This window comes from Amblyomma mixtum, chromosome 3, assembly GCF_055824585.1.
Source record: "Amblyomma mixtum isolate Tamu chromosome 3, ASM5582458v1, whole genome shotgun sequence".
Classification (NCBI taxonomy): domain Eukaryota; kingdom Metazoa; phylum Arthropoda; class Arachnida; order Ixodida; family Ixodidae; genus Amblyomma; species Amblyomma mixtum.
The window spans coordinates 206,845,287-206,865,058 of record NC_143014.1 but is presented as its reverse complement, the minus strand read 5'-3'; the positions used below and the strand labels follow the sequence as shown (position 1 = coordinate 206,865,058).

The 19,772-nt window shown below is 49.9% G+C and overlaps 1 protein-coding gene across 1 annotated transcript in view; it reads right to left on the bottom strand.

Annotated features, from left to right (window-relative positions):
* The window catches only part of LOC149353427 (nose resistant to fluoxetine protein 6-like), a 59,523-nt gene that overhangs the window by 25,865 nt on the left and 13,886 nt on the right, over nucleotides 1-19,772 (bottom strand). Inside the window, exon 2 of the mRNA XM_089577349.1 lies at nucleotides 15,898-16,090. Within this exon, the coding sequence (XP_089433475.1) occupies nucleotides 15,898-16,090 (193 nt within the window). The remainder of the gene's footprint in view (nucleotides 1-15,897; nucleotides 16,091-19,772) is intronic.

The following is a 19,772-nucleotide window of genomic DNA, read 5'->3' as shown; positions in this document are numbered from 1 at the left end:
GCAGCAGCATGCAGGCTTGGGCAACATAGCCTCTTCATAATGTACTCGATTACATGTAAGTCTTGAATATATCTGTTTTTTTTTTTTTTCAACAGAGTCTAGCGGTGTCCCTTTGCCCCTCCTCCGAGTGGACCCGCGCAGTATGTGGGGTCGTCACAGAGCCATCGCTGGTCTGTTGAAACAGAAATCTAAACCGCATGAGAGAAAAAATTCAATAATGAACTATTTAACGGACGCAGGCGAATACCATCTGGTGGTCCATGTATACTAATGTCTTACGCAGCCCGGTAAAGAATCCCGGGTGGTCGAAACTTCCTGAGCCCTTCACTACACTACGGCGTCCCTCATAGCCTGAGTCGCTTTAGAACGTTAACCCCCCCCCCCCCCCCCCCCTAAAACCTATCATTACAAAGAAAAGACGCAACCAAAAATTTCGCGACTACCCTCTTTTAAAAAAAAATATGCGCCGATACGGCCCACGCAGAAGCAGGCACAGAATCGGGGACAGCCTGATCGCCCAATGTGCACCGCTAGAAAGCGAACAATAGCAATCGTAAATTATAACTTTTTATCAGTGAGCATCTTCGACAAAAATCACGGCTTCACTTCTTGCACTATAGCAGTCGAAAACAATGCTGCAATAGCGCGACCGTGTTATTTGTGAGAAGCGCATCTGCGTAGCTCTTCAATCGCCAGACAGGAAGCAATCAGTGCTTCGCAGAAACAGCCAACAGTGACCACCAGTACTAGCCAAGGTTTAGAAAAGGTAGTACAGCGTAAAGGTGGGAGGACTGAAGCATCTGTTCTTTTTCCTTTTACGGCTTTTGCTATTCTTAACTTAAATCTGTTTTTTTTTTCATGTTCTGCTCTTTGTTTCTAGGACACTTTACCGTATCGCAAGCTGTCCACTGCGGCTCTCCGAGTCAATGCTCCCAGTTATGACTGTGCAAAGTTGCCGCACAAGTCGGCGTGGGTAATGCATGCACCGACCACAATGTACGCTCAAAACGACCTGCAAACACACTGAGGTAACGGATTTCAATACGCAAGAACCCGCTCCGTGCGCCTCCGACGTACGGCAAACTAAAATAACGGCTACGCCGCTCAGCAGAAACATCAGATTCCGACCCGTCTGTAGCGTTCGCTCTCGCAGCCGCGCGCATTACGACGCCGCTTGCCCGCAATCGTAAAATGCGCGGCCAAAGATCGGCGGCCGGGTTCCAAGATTACTGAGCGCTTTCTCCTTCTTCCCGGTCGTCGCACCACTCGAGCCGCACTCCAGACTGGTTCCGGTGGAAGCTTCCTGGTCGCGGAGCCAGTTGCGTTAACGCACGTTGCATCCGGCTCCGGCGGCTCCCACACGGGGAACTAGAGCAACGCGCACGCTGGGAAACTATGCGCACACGCCACTAAGCTATCAACACGTGACTGCGTGTTTCGCTCTCCCCTCTCTGGCACGACGTAATGGAGGCAAGCACTTTCGCGGCTCGCAGGTCCGAGCCGCTTTTGGCCAGACGGAGAGTAAAAGTAAAGAAAGGGGAGGGGGGCAAGAAGAAATGAAAGAAAAAAGTCGCGGCGTTTGGTCCTTAATGGCCTACCGCGCGTACACGGGTGAGAGGTGCAACCAGGAAAAGCCGGTTATATTATATAATCGCACGTGGGACCTAGCGTAACAGCAACCACGGTTTGCGTACGGTCGATCTTCGGGTGTCAGGATCAGGAGAAAGGTCTATATTTTACCTTTAGGTTGGCAAGGAAATAAAAAAAAAGGCCACCTCCTGCTCAGTTCAACCAGTACAGAACACGTGAGCCAGAAAGGTAGGCATTTTTTATTTATGCGCGAACTAGATCGACCGAGAACAGGGAACTGTATAGATTAATTCGACAGATACAAAGCAAACGACGAGCTTTTCGCACGCAGTCCGCGTTTGGTACTATATGCCCTATAGCAACCTATCTCAAATGCAGTGACCTCATAATTATGGAACGCGGCATGCAATGCCCTTTCATGGCTCCAGAACAAAGTAGAATCTCTATCAAGCCCCCGTCATTCCACGGAGCAGGATGCGCCCTTCGCGAAGTGTCGATCGCCACTGAAAAAAGTGAAATGCCACAGTGAAACATTTCACACCACTAGACACCTTACAGTACGCCGCAAGACATCTACAACCAAAAGTTTTTAAGTTTGAAAATACCGACGTTTCGAAGCTGGCTCGGCTCCTTCTTCGGGGGTGATAAGAGGCCGTTGGTTTGAGTCTTAAGCACTGCGGTGCGGCCAGAATACTACGGAGCTTGCCTCGGCGTCTGAAAATATCTGACGCCTTCCGTGATGAAGGTATGATGTTTTTGCTCGTTTTTTTTAGGGGGGGGGGGGGGGGGGGGGGGCGGTCAGACGGGAGCGCACCAGAGGCATGTGCTATAGCATACCTATAAAGAACTTTCCACTTATTTTCCAGGTAAAGCGTGAAAAGAGTTCGGTCGCCGAAGCGTGTTCCGTAGTATCACGGCCGGAACTATGCATGTTAGGCCCTTCGTTTTCGTGTAAAGCCCGACTTTACCCGAATCTTGCGCCCCGAACGTACTGCCTAAAAATCGAGTTAAACCCGATTCGTCCTCGAAAATGAGCCCTCTAGATGTCGGTTTTCTAGTTCACAAAGCTGAAGACACCGCAAGAAAAGTTTGTTGATGTCTAGTGCTTATTACAGAGCAATGTCTTCGGTCAACTAGGGATCTTGAACCTCTTTTAAGGCTTGTTTTCATGAGGCGGATGAATTTAACAATGTGTTCGAAAGGGGGGATTTAAATGCGAGAGGCCGAAACATGGATATCGACAAGGCGCCTTATCAAAACCAGTGTATGAAGCGCTATGCACGCTAACGACACCCTGATCCAAGGACTTTGTGCGTTGGAGGTCGTCGCTATGGTGTTGAATGTTTCCGCACTGCACAAATAAAGGCAGGCAGCAGTCCTCCTCAGACGCAGGAGTGCTTCGTAGGGGACCGGTAACGTGCGCGACGAAATATTTCTAACAGATTAGGGAAAAAAATCTCATTTGGTACAGTTTTCTAGCTGAATACGCGATTTCCATAATATTTCTGAAATATTGAGCGAAAAGAGCATTTTTTGTCTTAGAAAAAAAAAAGTAACTGTAATAGTAAACTGTCTTGAGCAGCACAAGATGACCCGAAAAAAATCTAACTGGGGAAATTTTCCCGCCGCAGCCCGATTAGCGCCCAAATTTTAGATCGGAAAATATCGCCCGATTTCCCCCCCCCCCCCCCCCCCCCCATTCCGGAAAAAATAAAACCCGGAAACGAAGCGACGGGGAGGAAAGAACGAGTGCAGCGTTTTGAAATTGGAAAAATTTTGGATGAAGATGTCTTGCAGTTTACTACGAGACAAGCAATTCTGTCGGTATGTTTTGTTTCTACCGGGCACCTCAAACAACAATCGAAGGTAAAATATTTTCGCTTCACTGAAGTGTCGCCCACGCAAAGCACATAGAACTGTTGAAACAAACTTTCGTTTCAAAATCACACAATGCTTTGTAAAGTGCATGAAATAAAGCAGGTGGAATCAGCAGAAATTTGTGCCTGAAAGCTTACTTGAGCCAAGCAGCACTTTTGCGGCACTAAGTTATTTTCCTACAGAAGGATTTAGATTTCCAGAAATTATACCTCAGTGAATGGTCTCTTCTTACAGCCTTGTTGGCATGAGCATGCGGAACGATGCATTCACGGTTCACCAAGCATCTTCAGCATTATAACTCTCGCTACCGATCAGAGAATTCACGTGGAAACGCCCAACTTCCCTGAGGTGTTCTTGAACAGCCCAGCGATAATCTACTTAGATAATGGCCTCACTTAGGCCTCACTAAGGAGCGGCAGTGTCGCGGAAGCTACAGCTGGCATTGGCAGTTCAGCGGTCGAATTCGTAAAGGTTTTCGCACATAAAAACTCGCATTCTTAATTGCCTCGTTCCCCTAACCTTGGCAGTCGTGATTACGCACCGTGCGATAACCAAGCCCACGGACGGCTTTAATGCTTCAACAGCTTCGCCTATTTGGCTGTTGATTTCCTGATACCAGCTGCATTGCCCATTAACCTGTCATACTTACGTGAGACAGATTATGCGTTTAAAGTAGACAACTTTAGTGTGTGCGAGAAAGGGAGAAATTCCTTATTTCTTCAACAAGGATCTGATGTGCACGGTACGAATCCTGCTGCTGCCAGACGCCCACCAGTTTTCCCAAAATAAACAAGTTCCCCCTCTCGCCCTCCGAGAGGCTGAGAGATGCTGCGAGAGGCTCTGCCCACCGTTTTAAACACCTTCTCCAGATGTGAGAAACTTGGGAAATATTCTGATGGTTCGTCCGACCCATATGACCATCCGCAACCACCAGAGTCGAGACGGTGCCAGGCTGACAAGCTTGTAGGCATGACGAGCCCGTGATTAATACTATCTTCTGCCAGAGCTGGCGCCACATACTTGCGCAGGTCTGCAGGCACCCACTTCGATTCCTCGCGAACAGTCAGCTTGCACTAGCGTTCATCGTGTTCTGTGAGTTTTGCGGCACGGGCACAACTTCGCCGGCCGCGTGTAGTTGGTAAACTGCGGCTGTGCTCGCTATCCCGGCATTTTCCGGGCATCCCCGGCTGCCGTATGGTTTTTCAAGCTGCGGACAAAAATAATTTTCACGAAGCAGGTCGCCAGTCTGCGATTCCTCGAAAAATTCCAGCCAGTTGATGCACAGAAACGGGAACTAGGACACCTGAGCAATGCCCGAGCCCCCGCCGACAGACGGCTACCTCCACGGCGGGAATGCGTCCGCGTTTGGCTGCAGGTAATCTTCCAGACGCTGCGAGGGCATCGACGAGCGACGCCGGGCTGGCGAGGGTCTGAAAGAAACCGAGACTAACAGTGGATGCCCTGTGGGTGCGCGGAAAGGTGCAGGAAGTTGGCTCAACAAGGACGGAAGGTCAGCGACGACGACTGCGGCGTCGTATCGCGGCTTCGGCTCGCGGAACAGGAAGGAGCCGGCCACACCGGCGGTGTCAGTGGAGCAGCCTGCTGCCGCTCCTGCCGCTGGGCGCCCGTAAGCGCGACCTCGAAAATAGGCGCCGACGACCGCGCCGCCGGTGAAGCTAGGTGAAGCGCGGGCGCTGCTTTCGCTTCCGGCCACCTGCTTCTGCAGCAGCGGTGGCCGAGCGGATTCGCGCCCCGCCGGGCCCCCTCGCGTCCACCCGCCAGGGAAATGACCGCCGGTGGCATCGAAAGACAACGATCTGATGGAGCGCCCCCGCGCGGCGGTGACCGCGTGCGAGCGTTGCCGCGGGAAATGCTTTGTTTTGCGACCAACTCCTCCGTCAGCGCCTCCCGAGAGGCAGAGCGCGCAAGAGGTATCAAATGTTACATCGGGAGAGATCGATCTCCGAGCGCGACCCGTTCTGAACGCGTTCCCTAAAGCAGGCAGGGCTCTGGTGGAGCGGTCACGCGAGAGTCGTAAGCAAAGTCCCGATTCAGCGACACGCATATCGCCGAGCATCTAGCGCCGGTAACGTCTCGTCCGAGCCGCGATAAGCGGGGGCCCCATTGATTGCGAAGCGAGGTGCTGAGAAAGGCCAGAATACGATGGGGAAGCGTACATACCCCGAATACTTGCGCACGTCGCACTCGGTAAACGCAACCTCATTCGAACGCTAAACAATTTCCACGACGAGAGGAGTATGCAGAGCCGATCTGGATAGCGAATCCTCCGCTGCCTACAGACGACAAACCCGGAAACGTAAGGAAGCCAATATCTGCTTTCCCATTCGTTCCATTCATGCCTATCCCAACAAAAATTCAGAGGCATGGTGTTCTGATGCGAAACAAGCTAACTACAGGTGAATCTCGTTACAACAAAGTTGAAGAGGCCCGACTATTACTTCGTTATAGCCGTAGCTTCGTTATAGCCCACGTTAACCAAGCTTTCGAAGGGAACCGTCATTCTTTCGTTATATCCATTATTTTGTTACAAACCGATTCGTTATAACGAAGTTCGACTGTATAACTGCAGTTATGACCGCGCCAACCCGAACTATTTTGGCTGGTAGGGCGTCAGTGGAGTGTGAACACCGCGGAGAGCTCTACTTGTTTTCGCCCGTAGGTACGTGTACACTCTTTGTCAAAAGTCTTCAAGCCACATAGTCTGCTTTTCAGTCGTGCAATGGGGCGCCTATGACACCCTGAAGCATATGTATAGGGAAAATAATGCGATGGAAACATAGCCGATGGTCCGTTAGGGCATTCAAGTGGATTCCAAGGGAAGGCACAGGTAGCAGGGGCAGACAGAGAGTCAGGTGGTCGCGTGAGTTTCGGAAGTTTGTGGGAATAAAGGGGCCGCAGTATGCGCTGAGGCGGTTAGCAGGAGGTCAATGGGGGATAGGCCTTTGCCCTGCAATGGACGTAGTTAGGTTCAATATAGTGATGATGATGAAGAAGCTCTAATTCTACAGAGAGACAGAAGAATGCTCGTACTCATCTTTTGATACCTTTTAATCTATAGGGGTGCCGCATGGGCTCCACTAAAGGGCTCAAAGACGAATCCTGTGATCCTAAGACTTTTAACGAAGTTTGTACGTCAAACAAGGTGTCGAGTTGCACCAGTATAACACGATGGAAGCCAATAAAGTGCGAAAATAACAGGGACGTAAATATGCTGTGCGTGTTAGGGGTGCATTCGCTTGCGTTGAAAGGCGGCTTTTAGGTTTAAAAAAGTGCGCTAAAATCGCTTCTTGGGTAAATGAGTTTGATTTGGTATTCTATGACAAAATTAATCAAATGCTCGCGCAAGCCCAATGTTTTGACAGGATTTTGTTAAATTCTTATTAAGTCTGACAAACTAAAACACAAGCATAGTACACAATAAAAAAAATCGTGCTGGATCTGATCACAGGCGTACCTAAAGGTGTATTTTGATCGCGCTTATGGGGCTGCGGATGGGGGACAAAATCAAATTTTACGCAAGTAGCCTCTGGCATAGCTGAAAACTGTTAATTCAGACCTTTTCGGTAGAAGCTAGCCAAAGAAAGCCCATAGTACCTGATAGGCTAAACAGCACATATCTTTAGAAAGTAACGTTCTCATGGGTGTAGCTCCCAAAAGCCATGATTCCAGGCGAAATCATCACCGTTTTGTTACTCTAATTAATTTCCAGACTTTGTATGGCTATTACTGTCGCGAAGACGTGATGGCGCCTGTATGCAGACCAGAAACAGACCAGAAAGCTCAGTCGTCGACGATCCTCAGAAGTAAATGGCGATGGCGCATGGACGGGCCTTACTTGACCACGTCTGCGAACAGCGCAGCTCGCTGGATGGTTCTCGTGGCGGTTTAATCTCGATAAAATACTGCAGGCGTTCGAGTTTGGAAGTTTCATTTTGAGAATGCGTCTTGAGCTGATGTATTTGTGCAACTGCCAACTAAGCGAAGTAAGAACTAAGGAATCGAGAAGGCGAGCGTATTTGCAACGTGCGCAAACCTGGAATGAAATTTTTCTTCCATTAACTGTAGAAAGATGTGTTGTCGTTGAGCCATAAAGGACATTTGTTAATGCATTCGGCTATAAAACATGGAGATAGACTCAAGGAATTGCAAATTGCAAATGATCGGAGGATCCTTCATGGGCGATATAGTAAACCAGCGTGACCAGGTCGGAAAGGGCTGACTAACGCCATCGCCAAGTATTTGAACGTGACTGCCACGGTTCGTTGCGCTAGTCCCTTAAACACGACCTATGAGGAGTACGACTGACTGCAGACACGTCTGCGCCTGACAGGTATAAGAACATCACACTTGCTAGCTACAGGGCAAACGCTGCGCCCACCCCAGCGAAACAGCGTTGAAACGGGACACGGGCGCTGTCCTTTTCATTGTATCAAGTCTCAGGGCTGCTTTCTTGTTATTCAGCCAACCGGCCATTCAACGCGCCTTTACGGCACCACATCCTCGTCTACAAACCTCCGCGTTCAATGAGACCTTACACGACTCTGGGCTGAACAAGTATCTCGTGATCTTTCCTTTTGCAGCAGAACTAGCGCCTGAATTTTGCTCTCTGAAAAACCTCCGTGGGTGCCAAGCACGAAAACGCCAAACACGCGCACGCTTGGACACGCACGCTTGCGTGTGTTTCCAAGTAGAGAAAGGCTCAGCGTCGCTGCTGTACGAGCGAGACAATGCATAGTCCGGTTTATTTTCTTTTTCGTTCTCGACAGTGGCTTATAGGGCGAAAAAGACGTGAAAGAAGGCGCCAACTATAAGCGTTTACGGGTGTCATCTTTCGTGTGCGCGCTTTTTTTTTTTTTTGCTACAGGTTTCCTTCAAAAACAAAAAAAATGCACCCTCAGCTTGCGGGCTTGACATCCCGTCTGTTCTCCGCCAGGTAGTGACGCGCAGTGAGCGAACGCTCCGCGTGTGCTACCTTGGACGATGAACAGCTGGACGCCCTACTCCAGCTGTACTGTACATTGTGCCGTGCGCGCGTGTTTGTACTGTGCTTAACTAAATCAACACGCGGTGCGACCTGTGCATATGTTAATATGTAAGTAGATTTATTACAGTGTACCTCTCCCTTTACATTTTCTAACTGTCCCCTCCCCTCGTTCTTTTCACTTCTACACACTGCCTGCTATCCTTTATTTCCGCTGCCCCAGCTCAGGTGCTTCCCGCAGCCATAGCAGGAGCCGCGGCTAGCAAAAATCTTTTCCTTCCATTTACTATGCTTATTAAAAACCACTACTAATACCTCGGCTTGCCCTACAAGGAACTTTACTGAAATGCATAAGTTGGTGTATACACGCTGAGTCTTGATAAGTATTTAAAATAAAAAAAACTTTGCTGTACCTTACCTTAGATACCTGTACCTTAGGTGCAGTACTTCATGTGGACGGGCAAATTTGCTGTTTTTCCGTTCCCTCAGTAAATTACATCAAGATTCAGCGCATATTTACAAACTTCGAGGGAAGTGCCCCAGCACTGACTGCCGAAGAAAGATACAAGTCGCCTGGCAGTGGTCAGCGCGCGCCACTCAGTAACTCAGTCCCTCTCGGAGAGGACATGGACGAGTTCGAACCTCAAGGACTCGCCCCCAAAACGTCCGTCAAGGCGCAACAATGGCCATCCCGCGCTGGCCGAGGACAGCCCGACGCTCCACCGACGTATTGGCGTCCACTCGGCAAAAGACGCCACCTGACCATGCGTGACGCCTTGTTGGGCGCCCACACGGTTCGCCTTTTCGGGACCCAGCGCACATCGGGGGCAAGGACGAGACGGCGGTGCAAGTGCAAACACATCGCCTCGCAGGACAACGGACCTTTTCGGACAAAGCGGCCGTCTGCCGTAGGAACGAAATCACTGGGAGTCAACACTGCGGGAGTCCGTGTCTCGACAGTTCTACAACGCATAAAGCAAGAGTGGCCGGAGCGCCGATTGCCCTCTCCAGCAACAACCCACACTGCACGAACATCGAGCACGCGAGCGAGTTGGGCCATGCGGTGATGGGGACTGTCTAAAAGAGACGACGTCACACATTCTCACTTCCTACGAACCTGTCCGACGGGCATTTCGTGAGAAAACTGTCACGACGAATTTTTCACAGCGAACATTGCGAAATTCACCGTACCCAAGTGAACGCCACCAACAGGGGTGAAAGGCAGAGGCACATAACCGATCATGCAACACCACTGGGGAATTATACTCATGGGAACAGCGCCACAGGAAGAGTATGCTTGCACATCTTATCTTCCGTTGCATATTAATGCACCTTGGCTAAAAAGCTCACGCCACAGAGACTGCAGAGAACGCCCTCGCCAGCAACGTCTCGCTAGGATCGCTTGGCATTCTTAGCCAGTCTTTGTGCATGCACTCATCTCCTCCAAAAGAAGATGAAAATCAATGCCATCTAAAGCTTTACGAGCTTTACCTCAACACAATCTAAAATTCATTACTTTCTTAGTGATGGCAGATATTGAAAGTTATGATGTTTAAGGCATTGAATTGAATTCTAATACCGTTAATAATAATTGCGGATATTCTACCCAGGTGCAACTTCAATACCATAACAGGAGAATACAGAGCACCGTCATTTTTTTTTGCCATCATAATTTCATTATATTTGAACGTGTCCTCAAATTTCATTTATTCATCACAACAATGAGCCATCGCTAAAACTGCAAACATTCGCCTGCAGTCCTCCGCAAGACGAGAAAGGCAGCGGCTGTGTCTGGAATTAGAACCCAGCACCTCGTTTATAGTAGGCGATTGCCCATCTGGTGTAGCTGTCTTTGCTCAGCACTAATTTTGATAACGGCAAGAAATGATTCCTGGATACCGCCTTATACACAGCACAAACCCTAGTCTGGAGGGAGGCCCGGTGTCGACGCTGTTCTCAAGGCTAGACGATGTATGCGCGCCCTGCCAGCCGTTCCAGATGCCCAACGCGTGCAGCCAAAGCCGATTACAGGAAAACTCTAGTGCAGCAGACTCTTCACAATGGCGACTGCGTTTCTCGCACTTTTCTGAGATTTACTACCTTTAGAAACACACAGTGTCAGCAGTTCATCCCTGCAGCGGTTAGGATCGCATCGATCACTCGGAACAGAAAAAAGTCACGGTTTCATTCACCTGATTGTACTCTAAATGTCGCGTACGTCGTCACCGCCAGAAACTGTTCCTCCGTAACGCCATAAAAGTCCAAGGAAAAGGTTTTTCTGTGTTGCCTTTGCAGCAGGATTATCCCTAAAACAGACATTAGAAGTGCCTGTAACTTCTTTACTATGAACGCAATCGATCCACTGCGATATAGTATTCTTCTGTGCCGTTAACCACAATTCGGCCTGGTTGAAGCTGAGACGACGCAGCATCCTAGAGCAAGAATCGAACTTAACCGTCAGTGACTTTACTGATTTAGAGCCAATCAGTTCTCGCAGTAATGAAATTTATATTCGACAAACGCAACGGACTCTACCAAGTAGAAAAAAAAGCGGAGGGGGAGGAAGTCACCGCTCTCAAAAGCTTTCAAAGGTTGCAACAAAAGATTTGGGTGCCAACGAGTCATTTTAAACACTGCCTGCTTCCTGAGTGCTCTGCGATTGGTTTATGACGCAGTAGAGCGAGCTGGCGGGGTCCTGAAAAAGGTTCTTTCTTTTTCTGATGCACCCTATATTTTCTGTATGTGGGGTTCAACGTCCCTAAGCGACACATGGGCTATGAGAGCCACCACCGTAGTCGTGAGGGGGGGGGGGGGCTCTGGATTAATTTTGACCAGCCGGAGTTCTGTAACGGGCACTGACATCGTAGAGAAGACGGGAGTTTTTACATTTCGCCTCCATCGAAATGCAGTCGCCCCGTCGGGTTTTGATCTCGCGAACCACGTCCAGCATTCTCAGACAAAAAATTTGAATATTGGAATATTGTGAGGCAGTGCTATGGAAAAAATAAAGGTAGTGCTCCATTCTTCCGATGCGTGGCAAAATCTTTCTTTTAAAGTTTTTCCATCTTTCGCATCGGGCAGTTCAGGCTGCCATAGAAAAGCATTGTAGAGCTTTTTGACGACAGCCTCTTTTTTTGTGTGCCTCTGTACTTTGAATGCCCTCCCTGTTACGATCCCTGATGGTATTGACAGTATCGAATTAAAAAAAAAAACATGAAAGCAGAAAATGCAAGCCTGCCAACGGGAGATATGCTGATATATATATAGTGAAATCTTACAATATAGGAAAAAACTGCGTTCTTAAACTCCTTCCTGTTGAAACATTTTTGTCCAGAATTGCTGGGTATGTTGGGATCAGAACCCTCCCACAAAAGCCACTGAGCCATCGCGGCGGGTGCATCCAGTATTTTGTAAGTGATATATATCAAGCCGCAAAACTTTTGCTTGGAAAGCCATGAAATCTGCAGTAAGGTCGTCTGGGCCAAGACTAAGACAACTCCTCGTGTCGAAACGTTGGTCAGCGGACTTTGGATACCCCCTCATCACTCGTTCATTTTGCTCCGCGTTGAACTCGGATGATTTTGCCAACTTCAATCTGCGTTCTCTGAAACCTAGCCTCGAGCGCATTCTTTCACCTGGCTTACCACGAAGCGAAGTAAACTCGCTGCATCTTCTACCCTTGCGATCCCGATCGGGACGAGCCATAGCCCTTCCTGCTTCCCCTGTGGTTGTAACGAGACAGTCAGATGTCTCCTTTAGTCACGCCCTCAGTGTACTAATGGAAGACGAGCTCGGTACGCTGCACTCGGCAGATCTGACAGCTGACAACCGTTCGCTGCCGCAGCAGAGGTTCCTTATGCGTTAGCGTCTCTCATAGCCTAAGTCGCTTTGGGACGTTAAACCCCATAAACCAAACCAATCAACCTTATCCGTTAGTAAAGGGGTTCTAGGAACACCTTTCGATGGTGTAGACACTTGTCCCATTGTTCTCCTTTTGCCAGAATTGCCCCAATCGTTCCAGCCAGATTGCAGCACACATACACCCCTGCAGGAGTGGATGTACTCCTCGTACTACGAAACTTTAGAAAATAATAAACTGCAACCAAGCAAGGAATCCAGATCCGGGTACGCCCCCTCTTGACTACGGCTGGTACAAACGCCACTCTTATAAACACGTAGTGGGCGTTTAGGCGAACACTTTAAAAAGCTCCTAAAGGAAGTAAGCTTGAAACAATAGAAATCTTTTCAGCCACAAACTGTCAGCCGCTGCGGACGTCAGTTCCTATTAAATAAGGATAATTATGCATCTAATCATTAATTATCTTCATAATTACCCCAGGCTGGTGGTTATTGCTAACCCCTGATGGTTAGTACCCTATTTCATAGAGTACGGAATGTTGAAGGCTTGCCCTTCTTTAACAGAGATCACTGGCGCCCTCTTACATAATTCATTCTATTAAAAAGTGAGTGTAGATTCACTTACAGTCACGTCGAACATTCACGCCGTAATAGCAATGACATGTGAAATAGTTAGTCAAGTTTCGCACCGAACAGAGAAGATTTACGGGGATTTAGCGGAAATGTTTTCCTTACAGCCCAAGTATCGGTTGTTTATGGGAAACGTTTTTCCTCGGAAGGTCGCTGCTTTGAAACAGATGTATGAATACGTGAATGGGACACCCGAAGGGTATAGAACCTTTTCGCGTAGCATAGGGCTGTAACTGTTTACTTGAGACAGTTAGGAGTCAGTCTCTTCTGAAACTTACGTACGTAAGTCATGCCTTCACTGAACGGTGCTTACTGAGAACTTCCGCTGTGGTATACCACTTTCTTCCTGCTATGCAAAGGGCGATCTCTTTATTTTTCATTCACCGGAATCAGCGACAGAAGTATTTTGTGAGAGATGCAGGTCACAGGTGACCACACGCTGCATAATACAAGTGAAGAAATTACAACCATGCTGCAACTCTTTTTGCCCGTAAAGGGAGTGCACAAAGAGTTTTACTCCCTGCCGTACACTGCTGAATGAGGCATTTCACTGCTTAGTCAATTTATGTGGAGTAAACGTTTGTGAAATAGTTAGCTCTTTTTAGAGTGCAGAACCGAGTAGTCCTCAGCTATGAAGGCTTTCTCGAGCACGGCTCCCCTGTCTTAGATTGACGAATTGGACAAGTACAGCGCTCATCGTCTGGCATGTATATGGCCCTTTATGTCCCGCTTTTCTCCTCTCTGCTCCTTTTTTTCCTTTCCTGCAGTGCAGGGTAACCAGCTGAAAGCGTGTCTGTTCAGCCACCCTATCACCGTTTCCAAATTTCTTTTCTCTTTTGCGAAGGCACATATATTCCAAGAGAATTCAATTTTGACGCAACTCGCCAGTAGAAATCCCAACTTTCCCCTCTGAATAATTTCTGCCCCCGGAGACATGAACTCCAGCGCAAAGGCGCGAAGCAGTGGGAACGTTATCAATTACTCATTGCTCTCACAGGCACCTCGTGAACCCGGTACCGGGGCCAACCTGGCAAAGGCTACACGCCTGGATTAGAAACAAAATCGAATAGTAATTATGACAATAAATATTGCTGGAGTTGACAGCCGGTTCTGTCGAGGCCATACCCTTCTGAGCTGTAGCATTTTTTTTTTCCAGGGCTGAGATCTACTCAATTTAAAAATGGGCACAGACGATTGAGCAACACCGTTTAACTACAGATTCGATATTCGTATATACTGCTCGCTCAATGCATAAATACAATAAGAAAATACACAACACACGATCGATACGCCGACACAAGAGGGAAATCGCGTTTTGAAGTTTGGAGGGTACCTGCGCTGGTGCGAAGCACTTAGGAAAGGGAGAGCGATGCTACCGCATCTCCGAGCGAAGCAACGATGAGCCAAGATCGATCCTGGCGGCATCATGTTTGTTGCGTCCGTGTGTGTGTGTGTGTGTGCGTAAAAACGGAGGCGGGCACAGCGTCCCCTTCATCCGTACTATGAATCTCCGCCTCCCGCAATCTTCGCCCGCCACGCCGCATTCCGTGGGACCCCTGCTGGCGGCGCGACGACGCCGCTGATAGGGCACGTCCGCGTGAGTTCGGACCAGCCGTGATCCCGCCGGCGCACGTGGGGCATTTGCGCACGCCGGCCCGGTCACGTAAGCCCGCCCGACCAAAGTCCGAGGAACGGTCACCTCTCCCGTCGGAGTACGTGCCGCGCGCGCGGACCCTTCGCGGGAGCCCCACGCCGGCGCACGCGCAAGGGAGCTCCCGGTCAACGGTCCCGATGTTTTTGTTTTTGTTTACGCCTGTTTACGCGCGTGAACGACCTTGGCCGTCGCCAAAGGACAAACGGCACGCGGTCGGGATCACGCACCCGCTACTCGACCGAGAGAGAGACTGGCCGAGAGGAGCCCCCCCTGGCGTGAGACTCTCGCCGGACGGACGCTGCGAGCCGCGTGGAGTGTGCGCCGAGAGCATGCATGGAACGTCTTTGCCCCGTCTGTACGATTGGCGGTCGGTGAGTTTCTACCCACCAAAAAGCGCTAGGAAAGGAAATAAGATTGGGCCATAACTAAAGTGTATGTCTATTTATTTGCGAACATCACGCGCGCACACAGAAATCATCACTGTGCTCCATTTGAAACCCAATTTCTACGACATGGAGCAAGGCGCACGGTTAAGTAGTTCGTACTGTGTTGTGGCTGCCAGCCGCTCAAAGGTACCGCACCAGAGGTTTAGTGGATTGTTTTCTTTTTAGGACACTTGTATGAGTGTCCATTAGCGGCAACCACAGGCGCGAGGCGATACTCAACTGGCAACCGTGCCACTGCTTTTTCTTAATCTGTGATGCATGGCTCACAGAGATACAGATTTAACTGTTCTTTTTTTCACAGCATTTATCCTTACACAGTGTACTTCCTATGGAGAAAAAAATTCTAAATTGTAAGATTTAAAGTCTAGCTAAACATGATCTATGAGGGACGCCGTAGTGCAGGGCTCCGGGTTAATTTAGACAACCTGGTGTTTTTAAACGTGCGCTGACATCGCACAACATAAGGACGCCTTTTTCTCTTCGCCTCCCTCGAAGCGCGACCGCCGGATTTGAACCTGGGTCCTCCGGCTCAGCAGCCGAGCGCCGTAACCACTGAGTCACAGCGGCGGGTACTTCCTATGAAGTATGGCTCTCCACCGCTCTTCCACGAAGACTGGTCAGAATGCGCCGATTACCGCTTTCTTTAGGCGCAGTTTTCGTGATATCAAAACACGTGAACGGTGCATCGATGAGTAAAATTATTACAATAAAATTTTTCTGACCGCATTTCGCCCTGTAGAAACCAACAATCTTCGACACTCGAAGCAATATTTCCATTATGCTCCCAGTATGACTCGCTGTGGGCGGAGCTACGCCTCGGTGTGGGAAGGTGTACTCACGGCGTATAGCCCAGTCCCGCAGGCGTCTGACTCCCAGTATGACTTGAAGTAGCGCCGCCTGGCAGTCCCCAGACAGCTCGGCCTCACCGCTGACTCTCACCAGCGTCGGGAAGATGGTTTGCACAGCCTGCTCGGCCGTCGAGCGCAGCGCTGCCTCCATCGCAGACCACTGCCGGGTCATGGACTCGGTGTCCTGCGCACCCGAAAGAAGAAGAGGGCACACCATCAGACATGGCAACACGAAGGCCTCCTCAGGCATACAGTCGGCGTGTCTGTTACAATCCCAAAGCACTGCTCATACGTTCAGTTCCAGCAACAGCTTCAGAGATAATATGCAGTCCAGTCCACTTATAACGAAGCTGACGGTCACGCGGATTGAATTCTTTGTATTTGATGTTCGCAGTAAGTGCACTTCCCATATTACAGCCAAAAATACAAAGTCAGACAGTGTAAGTCCGTTATGCGTGTCTGTTTAGTCTAACTAGACCCTAATACGGCGCTTTACAAGCTCTCCAAAATAGTCACATGCCCCTCACCGATAGCGTTGCTGCCCACAAGCTGCTTTAGGAATGCGATATAACTAGTGGCGGCGGAAGCCTCCACGGCACTGGTGGTAGAACCAGGCCGCGGTGACCACGTTCTGATAGAGGCGGAACATAAAAGGCGCCCATGTGCTGTGCGATGCCAGTGCACGCCATCCCCAGGTGGTCGAAATTATTCCGGAGACCTCCCCTACGGCACCACTTTCTCTCTTTCTTCTATCACTCCCACCTTCCCGCCTTCCCTTATGGCGCGGTCGACCAAGAAGTGAGACAGTTACTGCGGCATTCACCTTCCTAAAAACCACTTTTCACAATTCAGCTTTGCATCAACGACGCGTTGTCACAAATTGACATGCGTTTGACCACGTGTGTATTCGACAGCGTCGTCTATCATTCCTAGGCCCATGCAGCAACGAAAGCAGCGCAGCGCAAGTGCGCACAGGATGTATCAGCTGCACTGTCTGCTAACTGCCGCTGCCTGTACATTAGCAGCACAAAAGGTGGAGCCGACTGGGCAGGCGGCGCATGCCAGCGTGGCCAGCAAGGCATTCAACCTTCTCCAATCGCTGCCGTTACTTGGTCCGTCACCATGGGCAGTAGCTTCTGCTTCCACTTCGGATGCTTTGACCAGCCAGTGCAGATGCAGGCAATGATTGACCTCGTCGGGCGGTTAACTACACTTTCAATGCCGCCTTTTTATTTTCTTTCCAGGGCGGTGTCGCGGGGGCATAGAGACACTCCTCGGTCACTATGCTCGCTGCAAAGCGCAAGTTTTTTTCAACCTCGGAACTGAGTTTACGGCACCTCCTCGTCCGCTATAACCGAGTTGCGCGGCCACAGACGTTCATTGCATCTGAGACGAATTGCCATTGCCCTATTGCATATTTTGACGTTAGCACCGCAAACGCTCGAATAAACGAGCGTTCGTTATATCTGCAGCCGTTATAAGTAGGCTCGGCTGTATATCGTTTAACAACCTCTACAGACCACGACGAGAGGGCGTAATAAGGGTCAAAAGATCTATGCAAATCGCCTCAAAATGCAACCTGTAGAACCGCAGTAAGGAAGCACGTTTACGCATGGTGCCAATGAAAATTGTAATAAGGGATGGATTATCGAACGCGCGAAATTGTGTCGCGGCACTGATGATCCCACCAGCAGAGCGCCATAGCTGTCTGACTTTTGTTAAGGCTATCTGTAAGAAAGTCAAAGGCAAAATGTCGCGTTCCCGAGTTCGCATGGAAGGCGCTAAATTGCTTAACTTTCTTACCAAAACTAGGTCATGCGTAACGCTCCTTTGTTTACGTTTGGTAATTTGCGTGCAGTTAAACAGGTTGTCTGCCCACAGACGAAGAAACGGGACAGACCGAGAGCTAGAGATAGAGAGAACGGAAGAATCGCCCAAGAGCGATGAGGCTGCGGCGAATCGGAAACGTGAACAACATAGCGAACGAAGACACGCAAAACAAGAGAAACGCTTTGACAAACGATGTTGTTACATCTCCTCGCTGAAAAACCGAAACAGGTTCGTAATCCCTGGGCCGTCTGGTAGAAAGCTGCGTTTTGTCAAGAGATGCAGATGGGGCGGCGTGGCCCAGTTTAGTTTTGCGGCCAGCACTTCCGGTATACCCTGCTGCGCGACTTGCGCGACCAAGCGGTGATCCAAACAGTTTAAAATTTGAACCACTGCGAACCTACTGGGTCCAAACTGAAACAGAAAGTGCCACAACCATACTCTCCACATTATGGCGCAGTGCTGTTATCACTGGCTCATCTTTTAATAAAGCCTGATAAACTCCCGTTGCAATATGATTAGGGGCAATCGCGTCTCCGGCCAAATCGAGGTTCACAATTAAACACACACTTTCTGCTGAATTCGCTGCATAAGAAGTGATTGTATGAGCAAGCAGCCGTTTTCAGCACACCTCACAGTGAAAGTCGTGCCACAATTTCGGACGCTCAACTAAAGAGGAGAACGACGGGCGCAGATCACCTTACGAGCCGGCATCTCGCTTATACACGCATCGTGAGGCACCGTTAGTCACGACTATAAGCGCGTTCCACGTCCGAACACGAACGTCACCTGTCCCGCTCAGCCGGAGCTCGGGGTCAACACAACGCCCCTTCCCACTACTCGGCAGGGTATATATACTGTTACGAACCTCATCTATGTATAAAGATACCCGGAACGCGTGTCTTTCCGCCTTGCTGCTTCCCGCCGGGGCGGCAGTGCAAGCATGATTGAGACAAGCGGCAGGAGCGTTCCAGGCAGCAACGCGGCCATGACGTGGAAAAACACCGCGCATTCCGAGCGACAGTCAAGCTCCTCGAGCGGTCCGCACCACTATTCGACCCTTCGAAATCGATTCGGACCGGGCGTCCGAGCACACGCGGGCTCGCGCGCGCCTCCGCCGTTCAGTCGCTGACACTTCCGGGTGGTCGTCACTTCCAGCAAGCGGGGTCCCTGTCGGAAGTGGAAGACCGGAAGTGGAGAAACAAAAACAAAACGAAAATGCAGACGTGGCCGCGTTGCGCGATTCCGGCGCGCGCGGATACCGGCCGGTGCGAATCGCACCCGCCAACAACCCACTTCAGGTGACCATGCGGCACCGCGCGAGTTTTCCCGAGATTGCGCGCTAAGGATGCGCCCTAACTCGCGGGCCCGCGCGCCTGCCTCTGTGTACTGCGCCTTCTATTTCGCGTGCAGGGCAGTAGGAATGGCGGCGGTAGCGGCATTATACGGGGAAACGTGAACCGCTTTCCACGTTCCTACGGCCGACACGCATTAAACCGGGGTCTCGTCAGAGCTGCTCGCGGCGCGCCCGCGAAGCTGAAGCACGCGATGAACGCCAAGCAAGGCTGAAAAGAAGGAAGGGCCGTCGTTATGGAGACGTCGACTGCGGAAGCGCATTAAGTCTATAGAGGCTCCTAGTTCCGGGACGTCCGCGCTGAGATTTCCGGAGCAGCTGACGCTTTTGGTGCGGCCTGCTTCGTGGCACGAATCTTTGCGGGCTGGAAGGAGACGTTACCATTTCAGGCGCGCAAGTAGCTAAACTGTAGCGAAAAGTGATAGCGACGAGGATAAAGTGCCGTCGAAAAGAGAGCATTTTCTTCCTCCTTCTCTTAGTTTTTTTTTTTTTTTTTCAAGAGTGAAGTTTCAAGTTCACCAATTCAGTAAAGACTTTCATTTAACGGGTCGGCTATTTTTGCGCAAAGCCTGCTCCCATGGTGCGGTCGAGCATCTGGCTTTTCTTCGCGGATTTTCTCCGAGCCGACAAATCACCTGGCGGAAAACAAAAGGAAAGTAAATGAAAAAATCTGAGAAAAATAGAA